We start from the raw sequence: 24,080 nt of genomic DNA, 5'->3' as shown, positions 1-24,080 counted from the left end.
TTTTAATAAGTAATAATTTTATTGAGTTACGTCTAAATTGCAAACAGGAACGAATGCATTACATTGTTTACAATAAACGACACATATTGTGTTTATTAATTACTTATAATATAAAATGTTCATTAGCTCTTAATTACGTATTATAAAAGATCTGACAATTATCAATACTCTACAAAACGCAAAATTTTTCAATAATGAAAAAAATATTAAAAAAGATTGCCGCTTAAAAATATTGGCATTTAATACAGATCTTAAGATTTTACAAAAAAAATATAACAAGTGCCAAAGTATCAGTACAATAGTGGATTTACAATCGAGTAAATAAGTGCGTAAGATGGCCATATATTAACTATTCTTCGAAATATATTAATAAACTCTGTATAACTTTAAACGAACTACAGATACATCAAGCCTAAAAAAATAAAAAGCGTTATAATATTGATTCTGTAGCATAGTTCTATATATCCATAAAACAAAACGAAAAATACATAAAAACTGGGCAAGAAAATTTGGAATATTTTAAACTACTTTATCTACGTATTTTAATATGAGAATTAGTTACCTAATTTATCTTCACACTGGGAATAAGGGACTTATTTTATACTAAAACCGTTAAAAAGTCCTAATTTTGTATAAACCCTTGACGTTCACTTTAAAGTTCTTTTTTTCAATACCAGTTTCTTCAAAACACGTAAAATGCTTCCCTATCTGGACGATTTGGGCACTGGTTTGGGAATCTTGCGTCGGATGCCTTCGGTCTGATACTCCAAGTTGCACGGCTTTATGAACTCTTGGCCTCCTTGGTGAATCCATTTGTTGCACACTGAAAAATAATTAAAATAATTGAGGTCACGTTGTGGTATAATATGTTATTTATGTTTTCTAAGTATACGTGCTGATCACCCTGTTTGAGTAGACGTTATTTTTTTTTAATTTCCACAGTTATGACGTCATAAATATTACCTAACATGATCCCACAACCAATCTCACTATCAGATTTGTATGCTTCAAATGCCACCCTCACGTGAAATGAGAAATATCACTGTCAAATATTCATAGTTTGACATATTATTAGGAAGAGATTTGCTTATGATTTTTTCCACAGTTGTTATTGGGACGAGCATGATGTAAATGTCAATACATATATTTATTTGTTTTAATTGATTCCCACCCCACTTGGAGCCCCTGAGCACGGGGCAGGCCGCGTGTCTGGTGGCCAGGTCTCCCTCGCCCGACGGGTGCAGGTTCAGCCAGAACGCCGCAGCACCGCGCACCGGGAACACGCTCAGACCCAGTTCCGTGAATACCGTCGCCCCCCCTTGCGCTACGTCTGACATCTGCGGGTAAGAAATATTACGTACTTATTATCTTCTATACATATAATAAATCTGTAGAAGGGTCAATTCTGTACATTGAAAATATTGAAAAAATAAATACCAGGGGGTGTTACTGGATCGATACCAAACCCAAATATGTGATTAAAAAAATTTTTGTCTGTCTGTCTGTCTGTCTGTCTGTATGTGAAGTCATCACGTGAAAACTAACGGTTCGATTTCGATGAAACTTGGTATAATTATACCTTATTATCCTGGGCGTAAAATAGGATACTTTTTATCCTGGAAAAATACGTAGAAAAAAATTAATTTTAATTTTTCAGTTTTATCCATAGACGTTGTTCTGTAGAACCGTGTACACACGTTGCGTATTATTATAGGCCTAGCCGTATTTGGGTCCAATAGATATTTATAAGATGTCATGGTCAGAGTTACTCAAAATGGAGAAATAAACCATCCACGCGAAGACCGACACCCGCGCGGACGGAGTCGCGGGCGGAAGCTAGTTGAGTATAAATTTATAATGTAGTTTATAGGTGTATCTGTAAACGCTATGGTAGGTACAAACTGTCTTTGTAGATGTTTGAGTTTCTCGTTTTTGACACTTGGTGCGCTATCTGTCCCTTTTCTTGGTTGCTCTGTGTAATGTAATGTATGCGTTTAACTTTTATAAAAACATCGGTTGTGAAGAAGTTTTATTGGAAATATTACCAAATCCCAACACTTATAGTATTTTCTTGTGTTTCATTTTACGTGAGTATTATCCATTTAGAAATTAAAAACGGATCAAAAATGTTACGTATTTTATATTGAGCTTACGTGATTGACGTATAATATACAACTCAACTTAGAATTGCAAGACTGTTAAGTTTTACTAGGCAGAGTTTTCTAGTAAGCGAATACATCTACTTTGAATATTACTACCAAGAAATAAGGTGTTAATTTGAATGAATGTTTTATGCAACACGGCTCGGACATTTTAAACAATCTAACTCTTAATAGGAGTGTAGTTGTATTTTAGTATAGTTATAATATATTAATGGTTAACTGAGGTTTAATGATTATTCAAAATAAAATAAAATAAGATTTTACTTACATAGAATAACACTGTAGCAATCCTGTTGCCGTTGAATTTATCGAATGCACTCTCTTGTTTCTGCAACAAGGTTCTCTGTCATTATAACACAATTAATAGTCATTAATCATATAATTTAACAGTCATTTCCGTATGCTGTTGCACATATGAATGCAATAGGAAAATGCACACAAATATTTTTAAGCTTAAGGCCTGCGCAAACGAGGGATTTTAGTCCGCGGACTTTTTTGTCCGTTAAAATAGAATGCTTATAACTGCATCGAGTAATACAAACGAGGGATTAAAAGTACCGAGTACTAAAAGTCCTCCGAATAACCGCGGACATGCAGAGAGCGGACCGGATAAAAGTACGCGGGAGTCCCTGAAAGAAATAGAACACGGGTGACTAAGCAACGCACACGGCGAACTTTAGTCCGCGTTGTAACCTATTCATATTCGCTTCCATAGCGTACTTTTCTCCGCAATACGTGTGCGTGAGTCCGCGGTAAATCCGCGGCGGAGTTTTTATTCGTGGAGCGTACTTTTTTCTCCGCCAGGCACAAAAATTCTTCGTCTGCGCAGGCCATTATTGTTAATCAAGGCTGTACTGGTAATTGTAAAGAACCAATCATATCGTTTCATTTAGTTTAAAGTTTAAGCGATACTAGTGGTTATTTACAAACGCAGTATGTACAATGAAATCAGTGGTGAATCTAAGTTTCGTAAATGTTCTTAGATTCTCAAAGCACTGAGTGGATATATCCATTTTTGTACTGTATAGTTAATTTTAATTATTTTATTGTTATAATAACTGTATAACGGTACAAATAAATGTACATATTTTCTTTATTTCTTCTTTTTTTCTATTCCTCGCTACACATCCTCGCACATTAATGGCGGAAAAGCACCCTTAGTCTAGTACACTGCTCTAGGAATTGTAAACTGGCCCCATCGGCACGCAGCTATCCCCCCCACTCACCCGCGCGAAGTCGTAGTGCGGCTCGTAGTGGCCGCCGATCCCGTAGTTGACGACCTGCAGCTCCTCCGCAGTCGCCACGCTGAGCCCGGCCAGCATGGACGTGCGCTGGGACACGCCCCCTCGGCACGCAGCTATCCCCCCCACTCACCCGCGCGAAGTCGTAGTGCGGCTCGTAGTGGCCGCCGATCCCGTAGTTGACGACCTGCAGCTCCTCCGCAGTCGCCACGCTGAGCCCGGCCAGCATGGACGTGCGCTGGGACACGCCCCCTCGGCACGCAGCTATCCCCCCCACTCACCCGCGCGAAGTCGTAGTGCGGCTCGTAGTGGCCGCCGATCCCGTAGTTGACGACCTGCAGCTCCTCCGCAGTCGCCACGCTGAGCCCGGCCAGCATGGACGTGCGCTGAGATACACGCGCTACCAATGAACTCTCCTCGTCCTTGAGCCACGCTGACTTGCTGATGCGGTAGTGCGCTGGTACCAGCTCGCCTGTCTTCGGGTCGTGCACTGTGGCGCGCTTGAACTGAGAACACGTGTGACGTTATGGATTGAGTTCTTAAGGGTAGGTATGGTATTTGCGATGCTAAAGTTAAGCTTATCCGTAGTGCAATATTTCTTTTAAATTCAATAGTTGTTAGTTTTCGCGGCTACACCATAGACTTTAATGAAATTTGAAATTTGTAGTTTAGGAGTGAAGTTAACTATGTCCGGGACCGGGAAAATATACTCTTCCTTAGTGCAAAATCACCCCCTAGTGTTGAAATAAGGGATGAAAGTTTTTTTTTCCCGCGGCCAGAACTACGAAGCCCAGTCAGTGTCGCTGAACATCTAATAGCTAAATAATAAGTTTAATGTATTATTTTTCTTATTTCAGAGAGCTCTTGCCTGGTATTTGCACACAAGAAGTGAACGAAGAAGAGGTCATTGTCCATTCCTTTTTTAGTTGGATCGCATACAAAGAAGTAAAGCAACCGTTAACATAAATATTGTTTCGCAACTCCTGTTGTTCCCACTTTTGTTACACTTTACAATTGTGACAAAGATTAAATATTGTGTTTTTCGTCTATTGTAAATATTGATAATATAAAATATCGTAAACGTTGGCCCTTTGTAATTTTTTTTTGTTGAAGTTTCATAACTACAAATTTATCGAATCAATTAAAAACTTACTCGTGGTCTTGCCAAGTTTTTGATATATTCAATCTCATTGTCACTAAGCACTTCATAGAACATGATGATATCCGGGTTGCGGTACATGTATTCCATTTTGACTGGCGCGATCTTTAGGAACGGGTGATTTTCCGTCAAATATCTACATGTCAACCTGAAATTTATGCATTAGTAAAATTTAATAATATGTCGTTTTAAATTGTTACAATATTGTTTTATTATTATAGACGTGAAAAATGTTAAAATTTCTTACAAACGACAACATACCTGTGTATGAAATGAAAAAAAAAACTGATTTAGTTTCAATTTTTTTGTTAATAGATAAATTATTGCAATTTCTAATATATAAGCTTTTGAAACGAAAATTCAAACCCATAATATTCATAAAAATAAAAAGAATCAAAATAGTTAAATCTTACATACGTCTTGGCGATTTCTTGCGGAATGTCCATTTCTCCTCTACACAACTTTTCATACACTTTTCTTTCCTTAGCGTAGTCTGAAAGTTTTTCCTTTGGCTTCACATACTCTTCTTCTTCTACGTCTTCTCCAGTTTCCTATTAAATAATATATGTTAATAATATAAATGTATGTAAAAACGTGCCTAATTGTAATGCTCAAAAGTTGTAGTCTGTACGTGTGTTTACGTTAATTTGTGAATAAGTCCTTCAGTTAACTTGGTCAATACTCAATAGTACATAGTTTATGAAAATCGGACATAAAATAACTTCTCTGAAATAGCCGGCCAATTCATTTTTAAATAATATAGAAATTATTTTCTATTCTCTTCTCTTCTCTGAAATAGGCGACCAATTAATTTTTTTAATAACTTATAGCGGACATAAAATAACTTCTTTGAAATAGCCGACCAATTCATTATTAAATAATTTATAGAAAATTACTTCTCTGAAATAGCCGACCAATTCATTTTAAAATAATATTGCATACAATATTTGCATATTTTTTTTAATAAACTTACGCCTCGTCGCCGTTTTCTCAATTTTTCCTCAGTTTCGGAGATAAATTTGTTATAATGCTGTACATTGCCACTCGCTCGCACGTGTTTAGGGTCTAGAGCCAACATCTTCTTTGTCCATTCTAACGCAGTTTTAACGTCACCTATTGAATTAAAGGTAAATATAGTAATTATGCATTCTTAGGAAGTATGCCAACCTTAATATATGATAATCCTGAAACTTAATAGGATAGCTCGAATTTGATATACATAACAGGCAAGTTGTTAATTTTATTATTTATACAATAAAATTTTATGCCATTTATGCAATAACTATTATAGAAACTACATACATTTACATTTAACAGGATTTATACAATGACAAAAAATTGTTAAAACCAAACATGATTTAATGCAAAAAAATTACTGTTACTTAGTTAGTTATATAAAAATAAATATTCACTAAAATTTAAAAAATACCAACCCAGCAAATAATGCGAGAATCCAATGTACTCCATAATATCGACTTCCTTGAACAAATATGGTTGGTTTTCCTCCTTATATTTTCTTAAGGCTACCGTCATCCACGCCAAGGCATTTGTATAGTCCTTTTCATTGTATAACGCTTTACCAAGCTCGTAACAGTCGCCAGCACTCATTGGCGTACTAAAAATATTTATATATCAATTATTTGTATTGTGGAAAATGAGACGACATATTGAAGAGACTAAAATATCCTTAAAGATTTATGAGCTAAAATTGTGTTGTTAGAAAGTGAAATTACGAGTAGGAAGATTAGTTGAACCTTAAAATAAACCATAGCTACAAATTGATATATAAAATAATAATGGTAGATACGTCATTTGCTTTTAAGTGCGAGTTTTGGATTTATAACTAATAATATTAACTCAATGGATTTATAAGGTGTTTTTTGTAGTTAACTAAAAAATGACATCAGCATGTATTTGTATATTAGAGTTACTAGCTTCCGCCCGCGACTCCGTCCGCGCGGAAAAATTAAGAAAAATTAAGATTTTTTTTCTACGTATTTTTCCGGGATAAAAAGTATCCTATTTTATGCCCAGGATAATAAGGTATAATTATACCAAGTTTCATCGAAATCGAACCGTTAGTTTTCACGTGATGCCTGAACATACAGACAGACAGACAGACAAAAATTTTTTTAATCACATATTTGGGCTTGGTATCGATCCAGTAACACCCCCTGCTATTTATTTTTTCAATATTTTCAATGTACAGAATTGATCCTTCTACAGATTTATTATATGTATAGATGGCAATTTTTATTTGACCTTTATATGGAGATGCGGCATGCCTTACCTAATGCCTATCGTTATTTATATATTTCAACGATTATTACTCATTATCTAAATTAAATGTCTGTCTTTCCTTCTGTATGTAATATATAACTATGTGTGTGTTAAATAATTTTGTATTGTATTGTTAATGTCAAAATGAAATGTTACAACAAATGAATTTAACATTTGATTCTATTTATATCAAATGAAGGTAAAAGTATGAATAAATACATAATAATCAAATAAAACATAACCTAAGATATTGCATTTTATTGTGAATCCTGTATCAATAATATGCTAATTTTATCCTTGACCTTACCAACTTTAGTTTGAATAACAATAAACTAAACAAAAAATAAAACTTCTACACGGTCTAGTGATTAAAAGTGAACATACAATTATTATGATAAACCAAAAATACGAACAAAGAGTTACGATACGTTATTATTTCATTTACAAATTAAGTAATCATTCAATCTAATATGAAAACATTTATTTTTTCAATGTCTAACCTGTAAATAACACCATTCAATCTTCCCTCAGCCAATTCCTCGACCTCCAAATGATAAGTTTCTTGCAACCTGGTTAGCGCATGAGCCGCTCCAGCCAGGTCTTCTAAATTCGGATACTTGACATCCGCGTGATTTACCGTCAGGTTCTTTATGTAATCTATAATGTAGATAAATAACATTGGTTTATAAAAATATACGAATATTAAAAATATATGATATAGATTTTTGGAAAATGCTGGAGCGAGATAAAACATGCTGCCATAAATCGGGATACATGGGGAAAATATAATGTTGACGCTCTTTGCTTTCAGTATTATGTAGTAAATAAGATATATATGTATATGTTACAGTCAAAACCCTGAACCAGTCAATAACGTTATTGACCGGTAAAATCAGTTAATAAGGATATTGACTAAGGGCGTCGGTTAATATCCTTATTAACTGATTTTATCTGATTAAACCAGTTAATAACGTTATTGACTAAGGCCATCGGTCAATATCCTTATTAACTGATTTTAAGTCGAGACATCTAGTCAATATAGGTTTTAACCGACGAGCCCAGTCAAAACTCATAAAAAGTTAAGGACGTTAGTGAAATTATACTAGAAAATCATTTAAAAAGGTTCATAAAACTTTTTAAAGTGCAATATTTAAGAGTTTTATGTTTTATTAATTAATTCGGGGTTTTATGTTTTATTGTTTGTAAACTGCAACCGCGCGAGAATACGTGCCCCAAAATATTTTTGAAGATGGCAATTGTGTTTTAATAACAACTAGGTTTCCGCCCGCAGCTTCCCCCGCGTAGTCAAAAAAAACCGCATAGTTCCCGTTCCCGTGGGATTTCCGGTGACCTGCAGGTGTACTTCGAAGACTGCTACTGGATCTAATAGACGAGTAGAGCTAGGAATGCCGAGTTTGGGCTCGTTTTGTTAGTTATGTCGAGACCTTACCTACGGACTTGATGGAGTGACCTGCAGGTGTACTTCGAAGACTGCTACTGGAACTATTATACGAGTAGAGCTAGGTGTGCCGAGTTTGGGCTCGTTTTGTTAGTTATGTTGAGACCTTACCTCCGGACTTGATGGAGTGACCTCCAGGTGTACTTCGAAGACTGCTACTGGAACTAACAGACAAGCAGAGCTAGATTTACCGAGTTTGGGCACGTTTTGTTAGTAACATAACGTGCCCAAACTTCTATTAGTTCTAACTTCTGTTAGTTCCAGTAGCAGTCTTCGAAGTATCAGTATCCCGCGGTATCTATGGGTACGCCTCATATGGTGGACGTTCCATGTACCCGGACTAAGCGGTTCGAGCGGGTCTTCGAAGTACACCTGCAGGTCACTCCATCAAGTCCGGAGGTAAGGTCTCAACGTAAATAACAAAACGAGCCCAAACTCGGCATTCCTAGCTCTACTCGTCTATTAGATCCAGTAGCAGTCTTCGAAGTACACCTGCAGGTCACTCCATCAAATCAGAAACTAACGCAATCCCGGAAATTCCACGGGAACGGAAACTATGCGGTTTTTCTTTGACTACGCGGGCGAAGCTGTGGGCGGAAACCTAGTTGTTATTAAAACACAATTGCCATCTTCAAAAATATTTTGGGGCACGTATTCTCGCGCGGTGGCCGTTTACAAACAATACCCCGAATTAATTAATAAAACATAAAACTCTTAAATATTGCACTTTAAAAAGTTTTATGAACCTTTTTAAATGATTTTCTAGTATAATTTCACTAACGTCCTTAACTTTTTATGAGTTTTGACTGGGCTCGTCGGTTAAAACCTATATTGACTAGATGTCTCGACTTAAAATCAGTTAATAAGGATATTGACCGATGCCCTTAGTCAATAACGTTATTAACTGGTTTAATCAGATAAAATTAGTTAATAAGGATATTAACCGACGTCCTTAGTCAATATCCTTATTAACTGATTTTACCGGTCAATAACGTTATTGACTGGTTCAGGGTTTTGACTGTAACATATATATGTATATTACATTGAAGTAAAAGTAAAGTAAATAGTAGATATAAGCTTTTCTTATCTGAGGAATATTTCATTATTGTCTTATGAATCCAGGATATCATATTAAATGTGCGATTGTTATAGTGTCTAAAGGAAAAACTAGTAATTATCAGAAGTTGCACTCTTATACTACTATTAATCGCTATGGAAGTTGTATATAAAATATATTATTTAGGATGCTTCATTGTCGTAATAATACCTAATAGTTTGTATGTTATGGAACATTATTCTTATATTTTGATTATCATACCTATGCAAATGCATCATACATTTTGTTCACTCGCAAACAATTATAGAAACAAGTTATTTTTATTACTCTGTCATAAGTAAAAAATAGAGGAGTTAGCTGAATAACAATATAGCATAAAAATAAATTGTTGTTACGTATATGCTGATAAATTTACTTTATTATGTCTTTGTTAGATATTTGAATTTTTATTGTTTGGCTTATAACTTCACATTGGATTGTCACTTATCTTTAAAGCTATCTCCCATACTTTCCGCGAACGTGATTAAATTTGTATTCACGATGTATTTGTGGTTTTTACGTTTATTTGTTCGAGCAAATCCGTTATTTGAATCATGTGAGGGAATGGAATAAGCAAACACTGTATTTGTATGTGTTAATCACTACATCATCGAAGCGACGGTTTCGTAATAATGGCCCTCTTATGACTATATACACATAATAGTTATGTACTTATAATTCTATTAGCCTTGATTACATACACAAGTGAATTTAGTGTGTCACAATATTTTCAATGCTTTTGAAGTTCGTGACTGATATTTGCAAAACAAATTTTACTAGCATAATATCTTGTACATAATTTCCTTTTCCGACAATATGTAGAAATTCTTAAAATTCAGGGAAATATTCCGTTATAGCGGTTTCAAGGATTTGTCACACAAATAAAATCAAATATCTAAATACAATGAACCTTTATCACGTGGTCGATAAACCTGTTTCTTATTTATTACATCAGGAATCATCGATATTCCATTTAAATGATACAAAACTTGTATTTACCGGTACATTAGCGACCTACGCGTACCGTTATTAATAAAAAAACCTCCATAAAATCAACGTGACAAAATAATAATACCTGTTCCGATTTCAATGCTGCGTTCGATATGATCCAAGTCTGAAGTTAGCCGCTTTATGAGGGTAAACGCATTAATTGGGTTCCCCAAGTAATTGGGGATATCTTCCATTGCTAGTTTATGTTCACGCTTGTAAATGTTTAAATGCCTGAAACAAAATGTTATATTCTGATGAAATTTTAAATTATTAGATAACATTTAGAGCTAGCGCGCAAGAGCAACTTTTGTCTCGGCAACTATTTTGTCTCTCACATCAACTCTATGGGGAGTTGCGTCGCTACGTGCGCGTACTTTCTTACTAGCTTTTGCGGAGACAAAAGTTGCTCTTGCGCGCTATCTCTTAAGCTGCGACAAATGTCAAATGTGAGTATTGAGGATTATTACTCATACTCGTTGGTTGTAATGTTTAACACTATTAAATTGCACGTGGCCTTGATTTTAATTCTAGATGGAAAATTATGAAAACTATGCTCTTCATCGACTTTTCCCGAAATATGAGTCTTAATTGATGAGTTACCTGCTTGCGTAAAAAAAACTATTAGAGAATAAAATATGAAACAAAATAAGAGGAAAAGAGTTAATTTTTTTGGATTTTATTAGTACATAAATAATTTTTAAGTATTATGATGAAAACCTTATAAAAATTGGGATGTGTTATAAAATAATTACCTAATTGAAATCCCAACCGTTTAAATTTCAATTAAGCTTAATTAAGTCGTAAACCAAATTTATATTTATTTGCGATGAAGTAAAAAAGCATAAAAGATTGTAAAGTTTTGTTTATTATGCTAACAGCGTGGGTACCTATTCTTGGCATTTGAAGAACGAAGGTATGACCTAACTGGGCACCTGCGGCATACCTACTTCCAAAACTGTATTTCTTTTCAAAGGATAAATAAATATATTATGTTTAGTTATTTACTTGTAAACAAAAAAAAAAACATGACACCACCGAAATGTCATGCATTAAAGAAGTATTCGTTTCGTACAAGAAGCTTATATCTAATACACTGGAGATTGCACTATGACCAATAACTTGTAACAAGAAAATATGATCTAGAATGACGTCAGTCATGTTTTTTGTCTCTTTCTGTTGAGTGACCACGCTGGTTTGTAAATTCAGGATTTTTCAAAATAGAAAAAACTAAAAATCATGGTCTATAAATAATAACGACAAAGGTATATTTTTAACAGTATTTATATTATAATATTATGGTCATACTTTATAGGTACATACAATTTTAATTGGTATAGAATGATAGTTTTAAACAACTTTTGGCTACAAAGCTTGGATATGAACCGATATATAGCATTAACATCCTTTGTAAATAGAGGAAAGTTGTGATTTGCATCAGATGCTGTTTACCAAATTGTAAGCTACTCAGATCTTCTTTTGAAACGCGTTGCTTCCACTGGTCAATTTCAAGCCAAAATCATCAAAGAAAAACTGTTTAGCGGCCTTGCACAAATTTCAGCTAACTTTACAAAGTTTATTTTTCAAAAGGTATTTTTTTCTGGGTCGTAATCCTCAGTAACCTTGATGGGCACATATATTTCTTTTTATTTTACTTTTTGGAAAGCTGAAATACGTAAAACAAAAAAATATAAGGTAAGTTAAAAAAGTATAAATTTCAATGTAAAAACGAACAATCTTATAACTACATGTGAGTGCAATACCGATGTCGTGTGTTGTTTCATTACTAGTAACAATCTTTAAAATGGTGTTCTAAAGTTTCATCATAATATTGTTATTACAATATATTCTCCTCGCTATCCATAAAAACTCGTCATCATGGTTACCTTACTTGTTAAATTTGTTTATTGAAAACTTGTTGAAAAATGATAAAGTATTGGGGAAATAACAAATTAAACATGACTGCTTACTAAAATGATGCTAAATTAGACAATTTTTGCCATTGAAATGATTCTAAACAGGTAAATGCAGGAGTATTGAGGAATATTGTAAATAACGTAAATATACACTTGCCTGTGAAATTCTATGCCAGAATTCGGTGTCCAAACGCTTCTGCAATTTTGCACAATACAATGCATTCTTTATATTCGGAAAATATTCATTAAATAAGCAACAATATTAACTTAAATATTCGAAGCGACGCAATTTTTTTGACACACATGCCATATTGACAAAGTGAGAGTTGCTACAATTTTATTATGGTGACTACCCATAATCAGGGAGTATCGCTTTTTAATAATTGGTTCAGATACTTAGTTTATTTAGCATAAATAATAATTGTCTCATCCAACAATGCTTCTGAATGACGTTGTTGGCAATTTATCAACAAACTCATGTACAAAAACTAACCTTTTGCACAGAATATTACAGCATACATAGTAGCCTTGGGAAAACTTCGTATTAACAGTGGCAATACCAAGTTAGGTGTGAAAGTGATAAAAAACATGAACTGGGCAATATTTTCTTGTTACACGTCAATGTTCATACCGAAATCTCCAGTGTATCAGATATAAGCTTCTTGGTTTCGTATGTTATTCGTATTCATATTTTTTTTTTAATATTTGCATGTGCAGTTCGTATAATACCTACTTTAAAAGTTTATAACCGTATATATATGTAATTCTTCAACCATAAAAGTAGATTTTAAATGTAACTTTTTTGCATCCGTCTCCTAGACTTGTTGCATAAACTATAGGTGGGTAATAGGTACCTAAAGAGTAAAGGTTGCTATTGTATGAACTTGCGAAACATGGAGAATTCGCGTATTCACGTCATGCATCTTCCATATTTGTTGGGTGTCGTGAGTATAACAAATTTAGGTGCGTACATATACTCTAAAATATGAGGAATATAAGTAATATAAAGTGTATGAATTAAATCTTAAAATGTATAAAATGACGAGAACGTAATAACTACACTTGTACATTTAATATTAAATTAGGTATTAGGTACGTCTTTATATCGAAATTTAATTTTTCGCATAACTTTGTAGCACTGTCGATTAAACGCGATAGATACAATAGATACTTTCGGCTAACCTTTTCAAAATATTCAGCCTTTCTTCTTCTTTACGAATGTAATCGTCGAGGTCATCTATGATTCGTTTGTGGGTCTCAAGTAGAGGCTCGACCTCAGATATTGCAGTAAATAATTCTGCAGTCGTCAACGTTATACACGCAAGCACGAGGCACCAGAGTGTTAATTTTGGCGGAAACATGATGATGTTCCTGAAACAAAAGTTTACCTAACTATATATTTATTACAGATAATATTATGTTCTTAGGCGCTGATGATGATGATACAAGATCTATATAGACTATACAGAGACACATAGAGTTACCTCTAGAAAATATCGCTTCAGGAAGAGACATTTGAACTGTTGAAAACCTTTAAAATTCTAATACAAATTATACGGTATATACCTATTAAACAATATCTAATACTGAACAAATAAATTATCTCACATATGATCATAACAGATCAAAGGGCAGCTTTTTTAATTAAATAATACGGTTTCATATTAAATACGTATACGTATAAGAAAGAATTATGGAACTGGAATTAATAAACAATGATAAAAAATAGATAAAGATGCATAGGAATAATACATCCCGGCGTTCGCGTGAACTTATTGTTTAAACTTAAAGCTTTTACCATATCTGGGACACGTCAATTTGTTAGTGTCGAAATATTTAACGATGGTCAAATGCCTCCACGTTGTCATCGATGTTATTTATTAGACACACAGTTAGAAATGCTCAATTGATAATGATTATTCAAATTTTTATAGTGGTTAAGTGTGAAACCCAATTTTAATACCTACCATGAAATAGAATAGAGATTGGAGATGATATGTACCTAACTACCTATAACATTTTTAATACTGCGAGATTATATTATTATTTATTAATATAATATGTACTTATTTATTCTGTGGTACAAAGCTGAACATGAAGTACTAGTTACGAGTTACGAGTACCTAACTTTAGAAAATTCTCAAACTTATTATTGTACTGTATCTATTATCGCTACATTTTCATAATTCACAGAAAGTCGGTGTCGCCGGTGAAAGGATTTTCAGTTTCAGTACCGAATCAAATTCCGTAATTTTGAAATATTATTTATGTACTTATATTTTATTCTATTCAAGATCAAGATGCGCTAATCAAATAAAGTTAATTCCATGAAGTGCATAAATTATTACGCTTTTTATTTTCCATAAAAAATTAACACAATACGTACCGTTTAGATAGCTGTCGTAAAACAGTTAACAAATATATACGAACGATAAAAATCAATCACTGGAAGATAAATGGCAACTTGTGAAAAAAAGCACTCATCGAGATCGACTTCCTGTGCGATATTACATACGCGGCAAGTAGTACGTGCGCGGACGCAGCGCCCGATCGGGTCAACGAACAAATTAAAACTTCGTGCGAAGCTAGCGTCGAGCCGGTGACCTTATCAATGTGGTGACGTTATATTATATTAATAATAACACATATCGGACCCCGCTCACTCACCCTTTTGGTAGTTACGATAAAAAATTCTAGTTTAAATGGCAATTAACTTTCCTACTACACAATTTATTGATACGAACTTGCATAAATAAAACATTAACAATACGATAGAGCTTTTATTTATGGTACCTATTTAAGACATTAGTAAAACTTCTTTGACCCTATCACATTTTTGGCAATTCGAGTATATATTTTAGCATAGGGATTGACTAGACCTGTGAAGCAAACATGGGATACTTTAAGTAAACCAAGATGTAATAGGGGACCGGGATGATGATATAAGAATGTATGGATGTATGTTTGTTAAAATCAGAAAACCACTGAATGGGTTTTGACTAAACTTGATATTAGATATACCTTATGTACATCAGGATGACAGATGAGCATTTTTTTAGCTACATGTCTTTAACCGTGGGTGCAGTGGGTCTGTGCAGCACAGATGATACTCGTATAAACTAGACAAACAAAAGTAATATTTTTTGAGCTTGAAAGCGTCATCATTTTATAAACTCATAAATAAACTACCAATATTCAAAATATAATGAATGAATGAAATGAATTATTGAACACTACATTGTAATATTGTTTTGTGTTAATTTAGTACTTTAGTTAGATAAGGATCAAACTTATCTCAGGGAAGTTTTGTTTATAATGTTGGACTGATAACAATAATGCATTCAAAATTAGTTAAGAGATTTTTATATAAAAATTAAAAATAAGTTCATATTTTTACTTATCACAATAATATCTAGTAAAAATTAATAGTTTAAAAAAATATACCAGCTGAATTGATAACTACCTCCTTTTTTTGAATTCGGTTAAAAAACAACAAAAAAAAAACATGCTTAAACGGAAGTTATTGTATTGTCACCAATCCTAGACAAGTTTCTGTTTAAAGTGGATCAAAAGGAGGCAGTTACATACAAACATACAAGTTCAGTTAATAAAAGCATTGTAAAAGCATATTAAAGTTTTATATTAAATTTGAGAATCATTGTGGAAATAATAAGACCAACTTTCAACATAATATAATATAATATGCACTACATTTTCAATAGAGCTTCGGGTCTTACAATAAAATTATGAATGAATGCTACTGTTCACTTGCATACATATAACTAAAATATTATAAATTTTATATAAATTCAAATGCACATCTACTTTAAAATATTTAGTGTGTAATCCAATGTAATGTGATATGAGAAGCATTAAAGAATTTTTTATTTATTTTATTTTATTTTAACTGCTTGAATGTAAGTAAATACATGTTACCCATAGAGCACAATCAACAAAACAGATACAAGCATGAAAAGATTTCTTTCGCCCAATGTACGAATTGATTGGCTGAATAATGAGGTGACGCTGTATCATGGATGTATCTCACCAGTAGGAACGTAATAATAAATCCATTCCTTTAGTTTTAGTTTTAGATTCATTTTTCTATTTTTTATTTTGTACTAAATATTTTATTGATACAAATAACCTGTATTTCCTGTTTTCCTGAAAATATAATATGTTTGTTTTAGGGGAACCGCTATGTTTGTTATGGTACCGTGTATTTATTAATTTTTTACATGTTTTTTTTTGTCGTATGACATTTGTGGCCACAACAGGTTATGGCTGAAAAACAGCGGTGAAAGCAGTGGCCTTTTGGTCATTGTTTTCTCCATATGCTGAGTCCATACCCTTTTCGTGGTGATTCTTTTATTTTTTATCTGTATTTTTTTATTTTATTTTTTTGGGTATGTATATCTTGTTTTACCACGAATAAATGAATTCTATTCTATTCTATTCTATTCTATACGTTTTATTTTATGTATAACTATGAAAAACAATATGTAGAACTAGTCATTCATAAAACTTGAATAATTTAATACATAAGCAATTAAGTACATAATATAGGTACTAATTACTTACTATTATTAATATTTTATATAGAAAACATGGGATTGTTGAATTTTGTTTAATATTTTTTATTACTAATTCCTACCGTCCGCGTCGGCGCCTGTACAAAAGTATCAAACAGCATTAAATAGACTTTTGTCTTAGCATAAATAATTTATGGGGAATATGTGATGGTTTCGTGATTAAATTTACAGTTTATGTTAAAAATCAAAGACATTACTGTTCCTGAATAAATTTAAACACTATTTAATTCATGAATAGTTTTAAATCTAACATTAAAAACATCTTCAAATGAGAAAGGTAATCCATATAATTATGGTTTCGCTGAACTTACCTGATTGATTTAATTAAAATTCTGTACACATTCCTCAATGGTTTCTAGAAATAAATCTCCAAAAAATAAGCAGGGAATTGATTAAAATTTTATTACAAACGTAAATATTGAATCACCACCAAAAATTGTTTACCTATTTTCATTTTGAGTGAATGAGTAGGTATTGAGTGTGGTATTGAGTGTCACTGGAAATGAAGCTGGAAATGGATTTTTTTTTTTTAATAATTTATTCATAATCATGGATACAAGTCCTTCAGTCGCTGGAAATGGAAAGTAGATTCAGTGTTGCCAACAGCTCTGGCCCACTTCTGGCCCTAATGTGTATGCATGAAGTAGCTATCGCCGAATTTCAGTTGTAGTAACTAGTAATTCCCCAAACACCAAAATCAATATGAATAAAATAAAATGTAGTTTTTATCAATTTATTTATATTATGTTCATAACACACTGATAAATAGACATAAGCCATCTTTATAACACGTTAATGAAATTATTCAAGTTAACATTTTAAGTAAAATAATAAAATAAACCTCTAGAGATTTATATTTAAGCAGAATAATAGCGACAAATTCAGGGTATTCGGCCTGTTTATCGGCCGTATGCCTGTTTACCTACTAGGTAGCATAAAAAAAAATTGTCCTTAGAGTAGCCTAATTATTGGTGACCAGTCGCCTTTTAGATTTTTTCGTCGCCGATTCTCGTTCTGAGTAGCCTAAATAGTGAAAAAATCGCCTACGTTGGCAACACTGATGTAAAATCTTCGATAAAATATGTCCCACGGCCGTACCCACGGCGAAACTACGAAACTAAATTTGACAGGTCGGATAGATTTTAGAAATATGTCACAAGTTGCCACCTTACCTCTATCATTTGAACCTCTGTGATTTGAACCCACTTTGAAACCATTAAAAATAGGTTCTTATTATGAAACGAAGGATTGCATAGTATTACCACACTATTACAATATTTATACAGTAGGGCAACGAATGTACTTGCACAGAGAAACGGAGGGGAACTCGCGGGGAGTCGGGCGACGCGGGCCGCGTACTGCAAATACCAGTACTACAACTTAGTTTGCGGTACCAAGCGCGAAAGGACGACACAGTCGTATTTTTTGTATAATAATTTAATTATTATGCTTACATATTCTATAATGGTGCGAACAAACTGTTACATGTATGGATGTAAATCTACATCGAAATCCTAGAAGTTAGCGATATTTTAGGTAGATTGTATTTGTATCTGTAGAATTTAAATCAAACCCAAATCAAACCTATGTATATTATCTTGTCCTTGTCGCATTTAGTCATTTAATAATTTTTAAAATAATCCAATATTTTAGGATAATAATTTTTGTCACCACGGGTTGGATATAAAGTCTAACATTAACACTGATTACGACCTATCTTTCAATAATAGGACAGTGTGAATATGAAAAGAAAGCTTCTAATTTTTAAATGATCTCCTAAATTGAGTGGCTTAATTCAGCATTCATCAACTGAGGTGAATACGGTGAATATGATTCCACTAGTTATTTTCTTAGGCCGCGTTTCCACCCGCAAGAAAACTTCCGCGAGAAGTGTCCGACAGTCTGTCTGACAGCAACTTGCAAGTCTACTTGCAGGTGGAAACGCCGAGTTTACACATGCAAGCTGCTATCAGACAGACTGTCGGACAGTTCTTGCAGAAGTTTACTTGCAGGTGGAAACGGGGCCTTAGTTATTTTTGATTTCATGTCAGTTTGTATGAATGTGTGTACTTTGTGAAGCTTTAGCAATTATAGCACATTCTACAGTCTGGCAAATGGCAATTGGGCTGTGGCAAGGGCTGTGGCAAAAGGAATCACAGGATTCGGGCTGTGGGCACAGGCTGTGGCTCAGAGCAATAAACCTAGGCTGTGGGCTCAGAGCAATAAACCTATAGAGTACTTGTATCGAGCGTATACAATTTACATATATTTGTTTCTCTCTATCTAAAGAAAACGTCGTATGAAAGAATGAGATAGCTATAGACTACAAGCTACGATTCAACATAGTCATGGCACCATTTTTACTATAGGTACGTATTTATATAGATAGAAGGCGATAGTGATGGGAGGATGTGATTCAATCGATAAAATCGTGGATGCATTTTGCATTTACGGTTTCGTGAAATAATAAATTATAAAAAACAAAATTAATAATTAATTTCAGTTCAATACATTATTTGTTTAATCCTACGAATTTAATTAATGCGAAATTATGCGAGAATGGATAACTTTCTCTTTCACTGCTGAACCGATTACAATGAAATTTGGAAAAATTACTTTTGATCCCGTAAATCCCATAGGAATGGGAACTATGCGGGTTTTTCTTTGAAAACGCATGTATATCAAGTATGTAGTAGTTTCTCATCTATGAGAACTGTCATTTAATCAACCGTTCAATTTTCACATAATTACACAAGTAACTTATGTGTAAAAAAATTCCAAATAAAAATTCACCTTCTTTAATCAAATGTATTTATTATGTACAGGAACAAAAAAAACGTAAGCGTAAGATTGCACAATTCTTCTAGAGTTCGAAATGCAGTGAACACAATCTAGCAAATTTCGACGGCGTCCAATCTACTCGTCTCATGTTTTATACCCATTTTTTATTTAGCTCTGGAAATCTAAAACAAAATGAATTTATTAATAATCTAAAAGAGAAAATAATAAACAACAAACAAGTCAAATAAAACAACCACGTGGTATTTTTTATTTTTCTGCTGTAGAAAATTTACATCTTATTTGCAACAGCAACTACATATAAATCTGATATAAAAAACAAAATAAATAAATCAACGTTAATATGAAATAGATTTTATGTCATAAATCGATAATATACGCTGGATGTGTTACATCACTACGGTGGTAAACAAAATGCCAAAATGCCAAATATTGTAACATTTTATAAAATTATTTAATTATTTTGTATTCCACAACCCCGTAAAGTGGGTAAATGTTACAGTTACAACATATAATTATAAAAAAGCGCTTGATAAAACTTTCAAATAGGGTTAAAACATAAATATTTATCAATTTGCTGAAAATCACATACCGATGGAAAGATATTTTTTCATTGTTTTCATCCAAAACTCCCATTCGACTAGTGATAGCCGGTAGCTAAACATACAATAGTCATTTTAGCACACTGACAAATAAAAAGAAACACTTACACTTTATATTTTCTAAATATTTCGTTAAAAACACTTGATGCACCGAGACCTCCAGCTGGAAGGCAAACAAAATATAGCCGACGCGCTACGTTTGAAGACAGTGCAGATACTCTATCGCTATCTCAATCTGGCTTATGCTGTTATTGACTAAGAGTAAGTAGATTAGAAAATATGTATTTTGTTCTGTCTCAATATAAGAACTCTATAGGTTTATTGCTCTGAGGCTGTGGGCATTGGCATTTGGCATTTGGCAGATGTCATTGATGACAGCGAGTTCGAATTATAACTTTTTAGGTTATAACATGTTGTATTTATAAATAAACAATTTGTAGGATTTTGTTCATCGATATTCTAAGTAGACTAAGAATTTAAGACGTTTTGATGGAAATCGGTTAAAAAATAATATTTTCGAAGAGTATTAATAAAAATGTCGGGTTTGAAAATAAAAGTTATCAGTCGCAATCCTGAAGATTATTTACGTGCCACAAAACGGGATATACATAAAAGTACGTAAAGATTGCATATATATCTTATACTATACAACATTATTATAAAATCTTACTAATCTACTTACAAATTATTACCTATTTCAGTTCAAAGAAATTATGACCCAAGTCTTCATCCTCTTGAAGCTCCGCGTGAATATGTCCGAGCTTTGAATGCTGTAAAATTAGATAAAGTATTTGCTAAACCATTTCTTGGGAGTTTGGATGGACATTCCGACGGTATCTCTAGCTTAGCAAAGCATCCGAGTAGGCTTGCAACTTTAGCTAGTGGGGCATTCGACGGAGAAATCAGATTATGGGATTTAACATCAAGGAAATGTACTAGGAATTTTATAGCTCATGAAGGCTGGGTTCGTTCAATATGCTTTACACCAAGTGGTGAGACCTTCAGCAGTGTTGGTGATGATAAAACTATCAAAACATGGAAAACTGAGGTTCAATCACCTGACGATGAGGACCCACTCAATACTTTACTGAGTATGTCAGTGGTATCTGGTGTATCACATCATAGAAATAAGCCCATATTTGCAACATGCGGTGAACATTGTCAATTGTGGGAAAATACTAGGAATGAACCAGTTAAAGTTTTCAAATGGGGTGTTGACAGCCTTCATCATGTAGCCTTTAATCAGGTAATTTTAGTGTATTATGTAAAGCATTACATTCCATTTAAGCAATAGAAAATGATTAAAGTGTATTCTACTTTTTTTCAATTAAATAATTTAATTTACTACAAATAAATACTACATTACATTGTATTTTATTATAAAACATAAAAGTAAAGTGTTTAAAAATATTTGGTTAATCTTAAAACACATTAGTGGGAAGAATCTTTTGCAAATAAATAGATAGATCAATTTTTCTTTTCTTCATTTTTTAGTTTCAGTACATTTTACATTTTTGAGCCCCTAATCTTTTGAAAAACAATTTACTAATAACATATTTCACAATAATTTCAGGTTGAAACCAATCTACTTGCCTCATGTGCGAGCGACAGAAGCATAATTTTATATGACTGCAGAGAAACAGGGCCTTTAAGAAAGGTAGTTTTGGAGTTGAGATCAAATGCATTAGCTTGGAATCCTATGGAAGCATTCATGTTCACTGTTGCTAATGAGGACTATAAGTAAGTATTGAGTTAACCTTTGTTAATTGAAAGTGAAAAACAGATAAAAAACGATGTGTGGCACTCGGGGACTGCCGCGGTAAAGCTATTGCATGCTATGCCTTCAAGCCACACCTCCGCCCATTGGAGTGGGGAGCATGAGGTTTTTTCGTTACGGAATTTCTCGATTCGGTCCCCGCGCTCAAGGCCCGCGATAGAAGCTATGCAATAGCTTAAAAACTGACTGCGTGGTCCCCTACTCCATTCTTTTTAGACCATGAATATAAATAAAGTTGATGTGGTAGTCTGTAATGCCAAGCAATAGATAAACATGATTGTACAGTTTAAAGGTATCTTACTAGTAAATGACTAATGTTATAATTATTGTGGTATAATAATTAATAATAATTTTGAGGAAATAAATTTTTAACTGTAAAAGGTTGCTGAACTCTACATTCTACAAGAACTGTCATAATTTGCTTTGAAATAATACCTAAGGAATCTAATCAGTTTGACAATGTTATATTAGTACAATGTTCTTGTGATCTAATAATGTAATTATTATTCATTTTACAGCTTATACACATTTGACGTAAGAAAACTGAAACAGCCAGTCAATATCCACATGGATCACACATCAGCAGTCATAGATGTGGACTACGCACCCACTGGAAGAGAATTTGTAGCGGGAAGCTACGATAAAACTGTTAGGATTTTCGAAACACTAAAGGGACATTCCAGAGATGTTTACCATACAAAACGGATGCAGAGATTGACATGCGTTAAGTGGTCTTTGGATAATAAATATTTATTGACTGGATCCGATGAAATGAATATTAGAATGTGGAAGGCCAGAGCGTCAGAGAAACTTGGTGTTGTAAGTATATTTTATTCTTCATTACATATTCGATTTTATGTATTATAAGGTGTTTGTTCCAGATTTGCATGTGTTACCGCTTGAATTTTAGTTGTTTTGTTAACTGCCCTACTCATATTCAGTCATACAAACAAACAGGCCAATAATCAATATGGCTATAATATTATAGATAATTTTTTAATTTTTGTGAAGGTTATAATAATTAGAATTAAGCTGTAATTGTCTCAAGCATTGTTTAGTGAAAATGAAATAATAAAAAAAAAAATTGACAAACAATATTTTTTCTTTTTATTATATCTGAAATGCTGTTAATTTTCAATTTCAATCAATCAATTCATTCAGTGTATTCTAAACAATACTGGAAAATGGACATTATTTAGGCAGTTAATAAAACGGCGCATTGTTTGCGTTGTCGCAGAAGTTTTGAAATTGTAACAATGAAGCTTTATAAAATAATAATTACAATTTTTAATTACAAGTTCGAGAATATAAAAATTCAAATAATGTATTATAATATTATCTTATATTTTATTTAACAGTATGTTTACATTTCATTTATATTTTCGTATACACACTATGTAACAGCTTAAAAATTTCAAACTATATTTAGAGATTAAAGACTTTTTACACCTTTCAAAGCCTTTAAAGAGTCTCTAATTAATTAAATGAACAATAGCACATTTTAAACTATGTATTTGTTGCAGTTAAAACCACGTGAACGCACAGCCCTCAACTACGCCGACTCACTTAAGGAGAAATTCGCGGGTCATCCACAAATCAAACGTATCGCAAGGCACAGACATGTTCCGAAACACATAATGAACGCTCAGAAGGAGTTACGGGTTATTCGAGAAAAATCCAAGAAGAAAGAAGCCAATAGACGAGCCCATAGCAAGCCGGGAGAGGTTCCGAGAGTTCCGGAGCGTAAACGACACGTTGTTAAGGAAGATGAATAAATGGTTTTGGAATATAACTTACTGAGTTTTTGTATAATTTTTTTTTTTGAGATTTTAGTTCTTTATGTCTAACAACAGTGAATACTAATTCAACAAAGGAAATATCATTAAAATCCGTTCACGTTCAGAAGTTGTGATTTTTACAGCTCTTTCGTTTAAGAGACATAAATAAATGTAGTGATTGCGGTCCGCTTTGTGAAAATATTTGGATTTGCTTAGTGAATGTTACTAAAAA

General features: G+C 33.1%; 2 protein-coding genes across 4 annotated transcripts; one reads left to right on the top strand and one right to left on the bottom strand.

The window, feature by feature from the left end:
- Positions 1-17,368, bottom strand: LOC123693970 (prolyl 4-hydroxylase subunit alpha-1). Of its 3 annotated transcripts, none has more exons than XM_045639245.1 (12): positions 17,204-17,368; positions 13,483-13,671; positions 10,473-10,618; positions 7,343-7,499; positions 5,996-6,177; positions 5,536-5,675; positions 4,980-5,113; positions 4,557-4,710; positions 3,685-3,909; positions 2,431-2,490; positions 1,172-1,337; positions 1-823 (listed from the first exon to the last, which is right to left on the bottom strand). In XM_045639245.1, exons 2-12 carry the CDS (start codon positions 13,659-13,661, stop codon positions 705-707), a joined length of 1,662 nt encoding a protein of 553 aa, XP_045495201.1. In that variant the 5' UTR covers positions 13,662-13,671; positions 17,204-17,368; the 3' UTR covers positions 1-704. The 3 variants fall into 3 exon arrangements, with proteins under 3 accessions (XP_045495201.1, XP_045495203.1, XP_045495204.1); XM_045639247.1 differs by lacking the exon at positions 17,204-17,368 and adding an exon at positions 14,687-14,870; XM_045639248.1 differs by lacking the exon at positions 1-823 and adding an exon at positions 3,389-3,599 and having other exon boundaries at positions 1,198-1,337; positions 3,748-3,909.
- Positions 17,369-20,653: 3,285 nt separating this feature from the next.
- Positions 20,654-23,862, top strand: LOC123694037 (DDB1- and CUL4-associated factor 13). The gene is made up of 5 exons (XM_045639331.1): positions 20,654-20,907; positions 20,995-21,539; positions 21,867-22,033; positions 22,589-22,889; positions 23,594-23,862. The coding sequence occupies exons 1-5, from the start codon at positions 20,829-20,831 to the stop codon at positions 23,843-23,845; spliced, it is 1,344 nt and encodes a 447-aa protein (XP_045495287.1). The 5' UTR covers positions 20,654-20,828; the 3' UTR covers positions 23,846-23,862.
- Positions 23,863-24,080: the final 218 nt, after the last annotated feature.

This window comes from Colias croceus, chromosome 8 (assembly GCF_905220415.1).
Source record: "Colias croceus chromosome 8, ilColCroc2.1".
Lineage (NCBI taxonomy): Eukaryota > Metazoa > Arthropoda > Insecta > Lepidoptera > Pieridae > Colias > Colias croceus.
Note: the sequence above shows the minus strand (reverse complement) of the source record. Positions and strands in the feature narration are given on the sequence as shown.

Excerpts from the sequence above, each read along its gene's own strand:
- LOC123693970 (XM_045639245.1), bottom strand. The coding sequence starts at position 13,661 with ATGTTTCCGCCAAAATTAACACTCTGGTGCCTCGTGCTTGCGTGTATA. Across the intron at positions 5,114-5,535 it reads TGAGAAAACGGCGACGAGGC|GAAACTGGAGAAGACGTAGA; the intron begins GTAAGTTTATTA and ends ATTATTTAATAG. Across the intron at positions 3,910-4,556 it reads AAAACTTGGCAAGACCACGA|TTCAAGCGCGCCACAGTGCA; the intron begins GTAAGTTTTTAA and ends ACGTGTTCTCAG.
- LOC123694037 (XM_045639331.1), top strand. The coding sequence starts at position 20,829 with ATGTCGGGTTTGAAAATAAAAGTTATCAGTCGCAATCCTGAAGATTAT. Across the intron at positions 20,908-20,994 it reads AAAACGGGATATACATAAAA|TTCAAAGAAATTATGACCCA; the intron begins GTACGTAAAGAT and ends TACCTATTTCAG. Across the intron at positions 22,034-22,588 it reads GTTGCTAATGAGGACTATAA|CTTATACACATTTGACGTAA; the intron begins GTAAGTATTGAG and ends TTCATTTTACAG.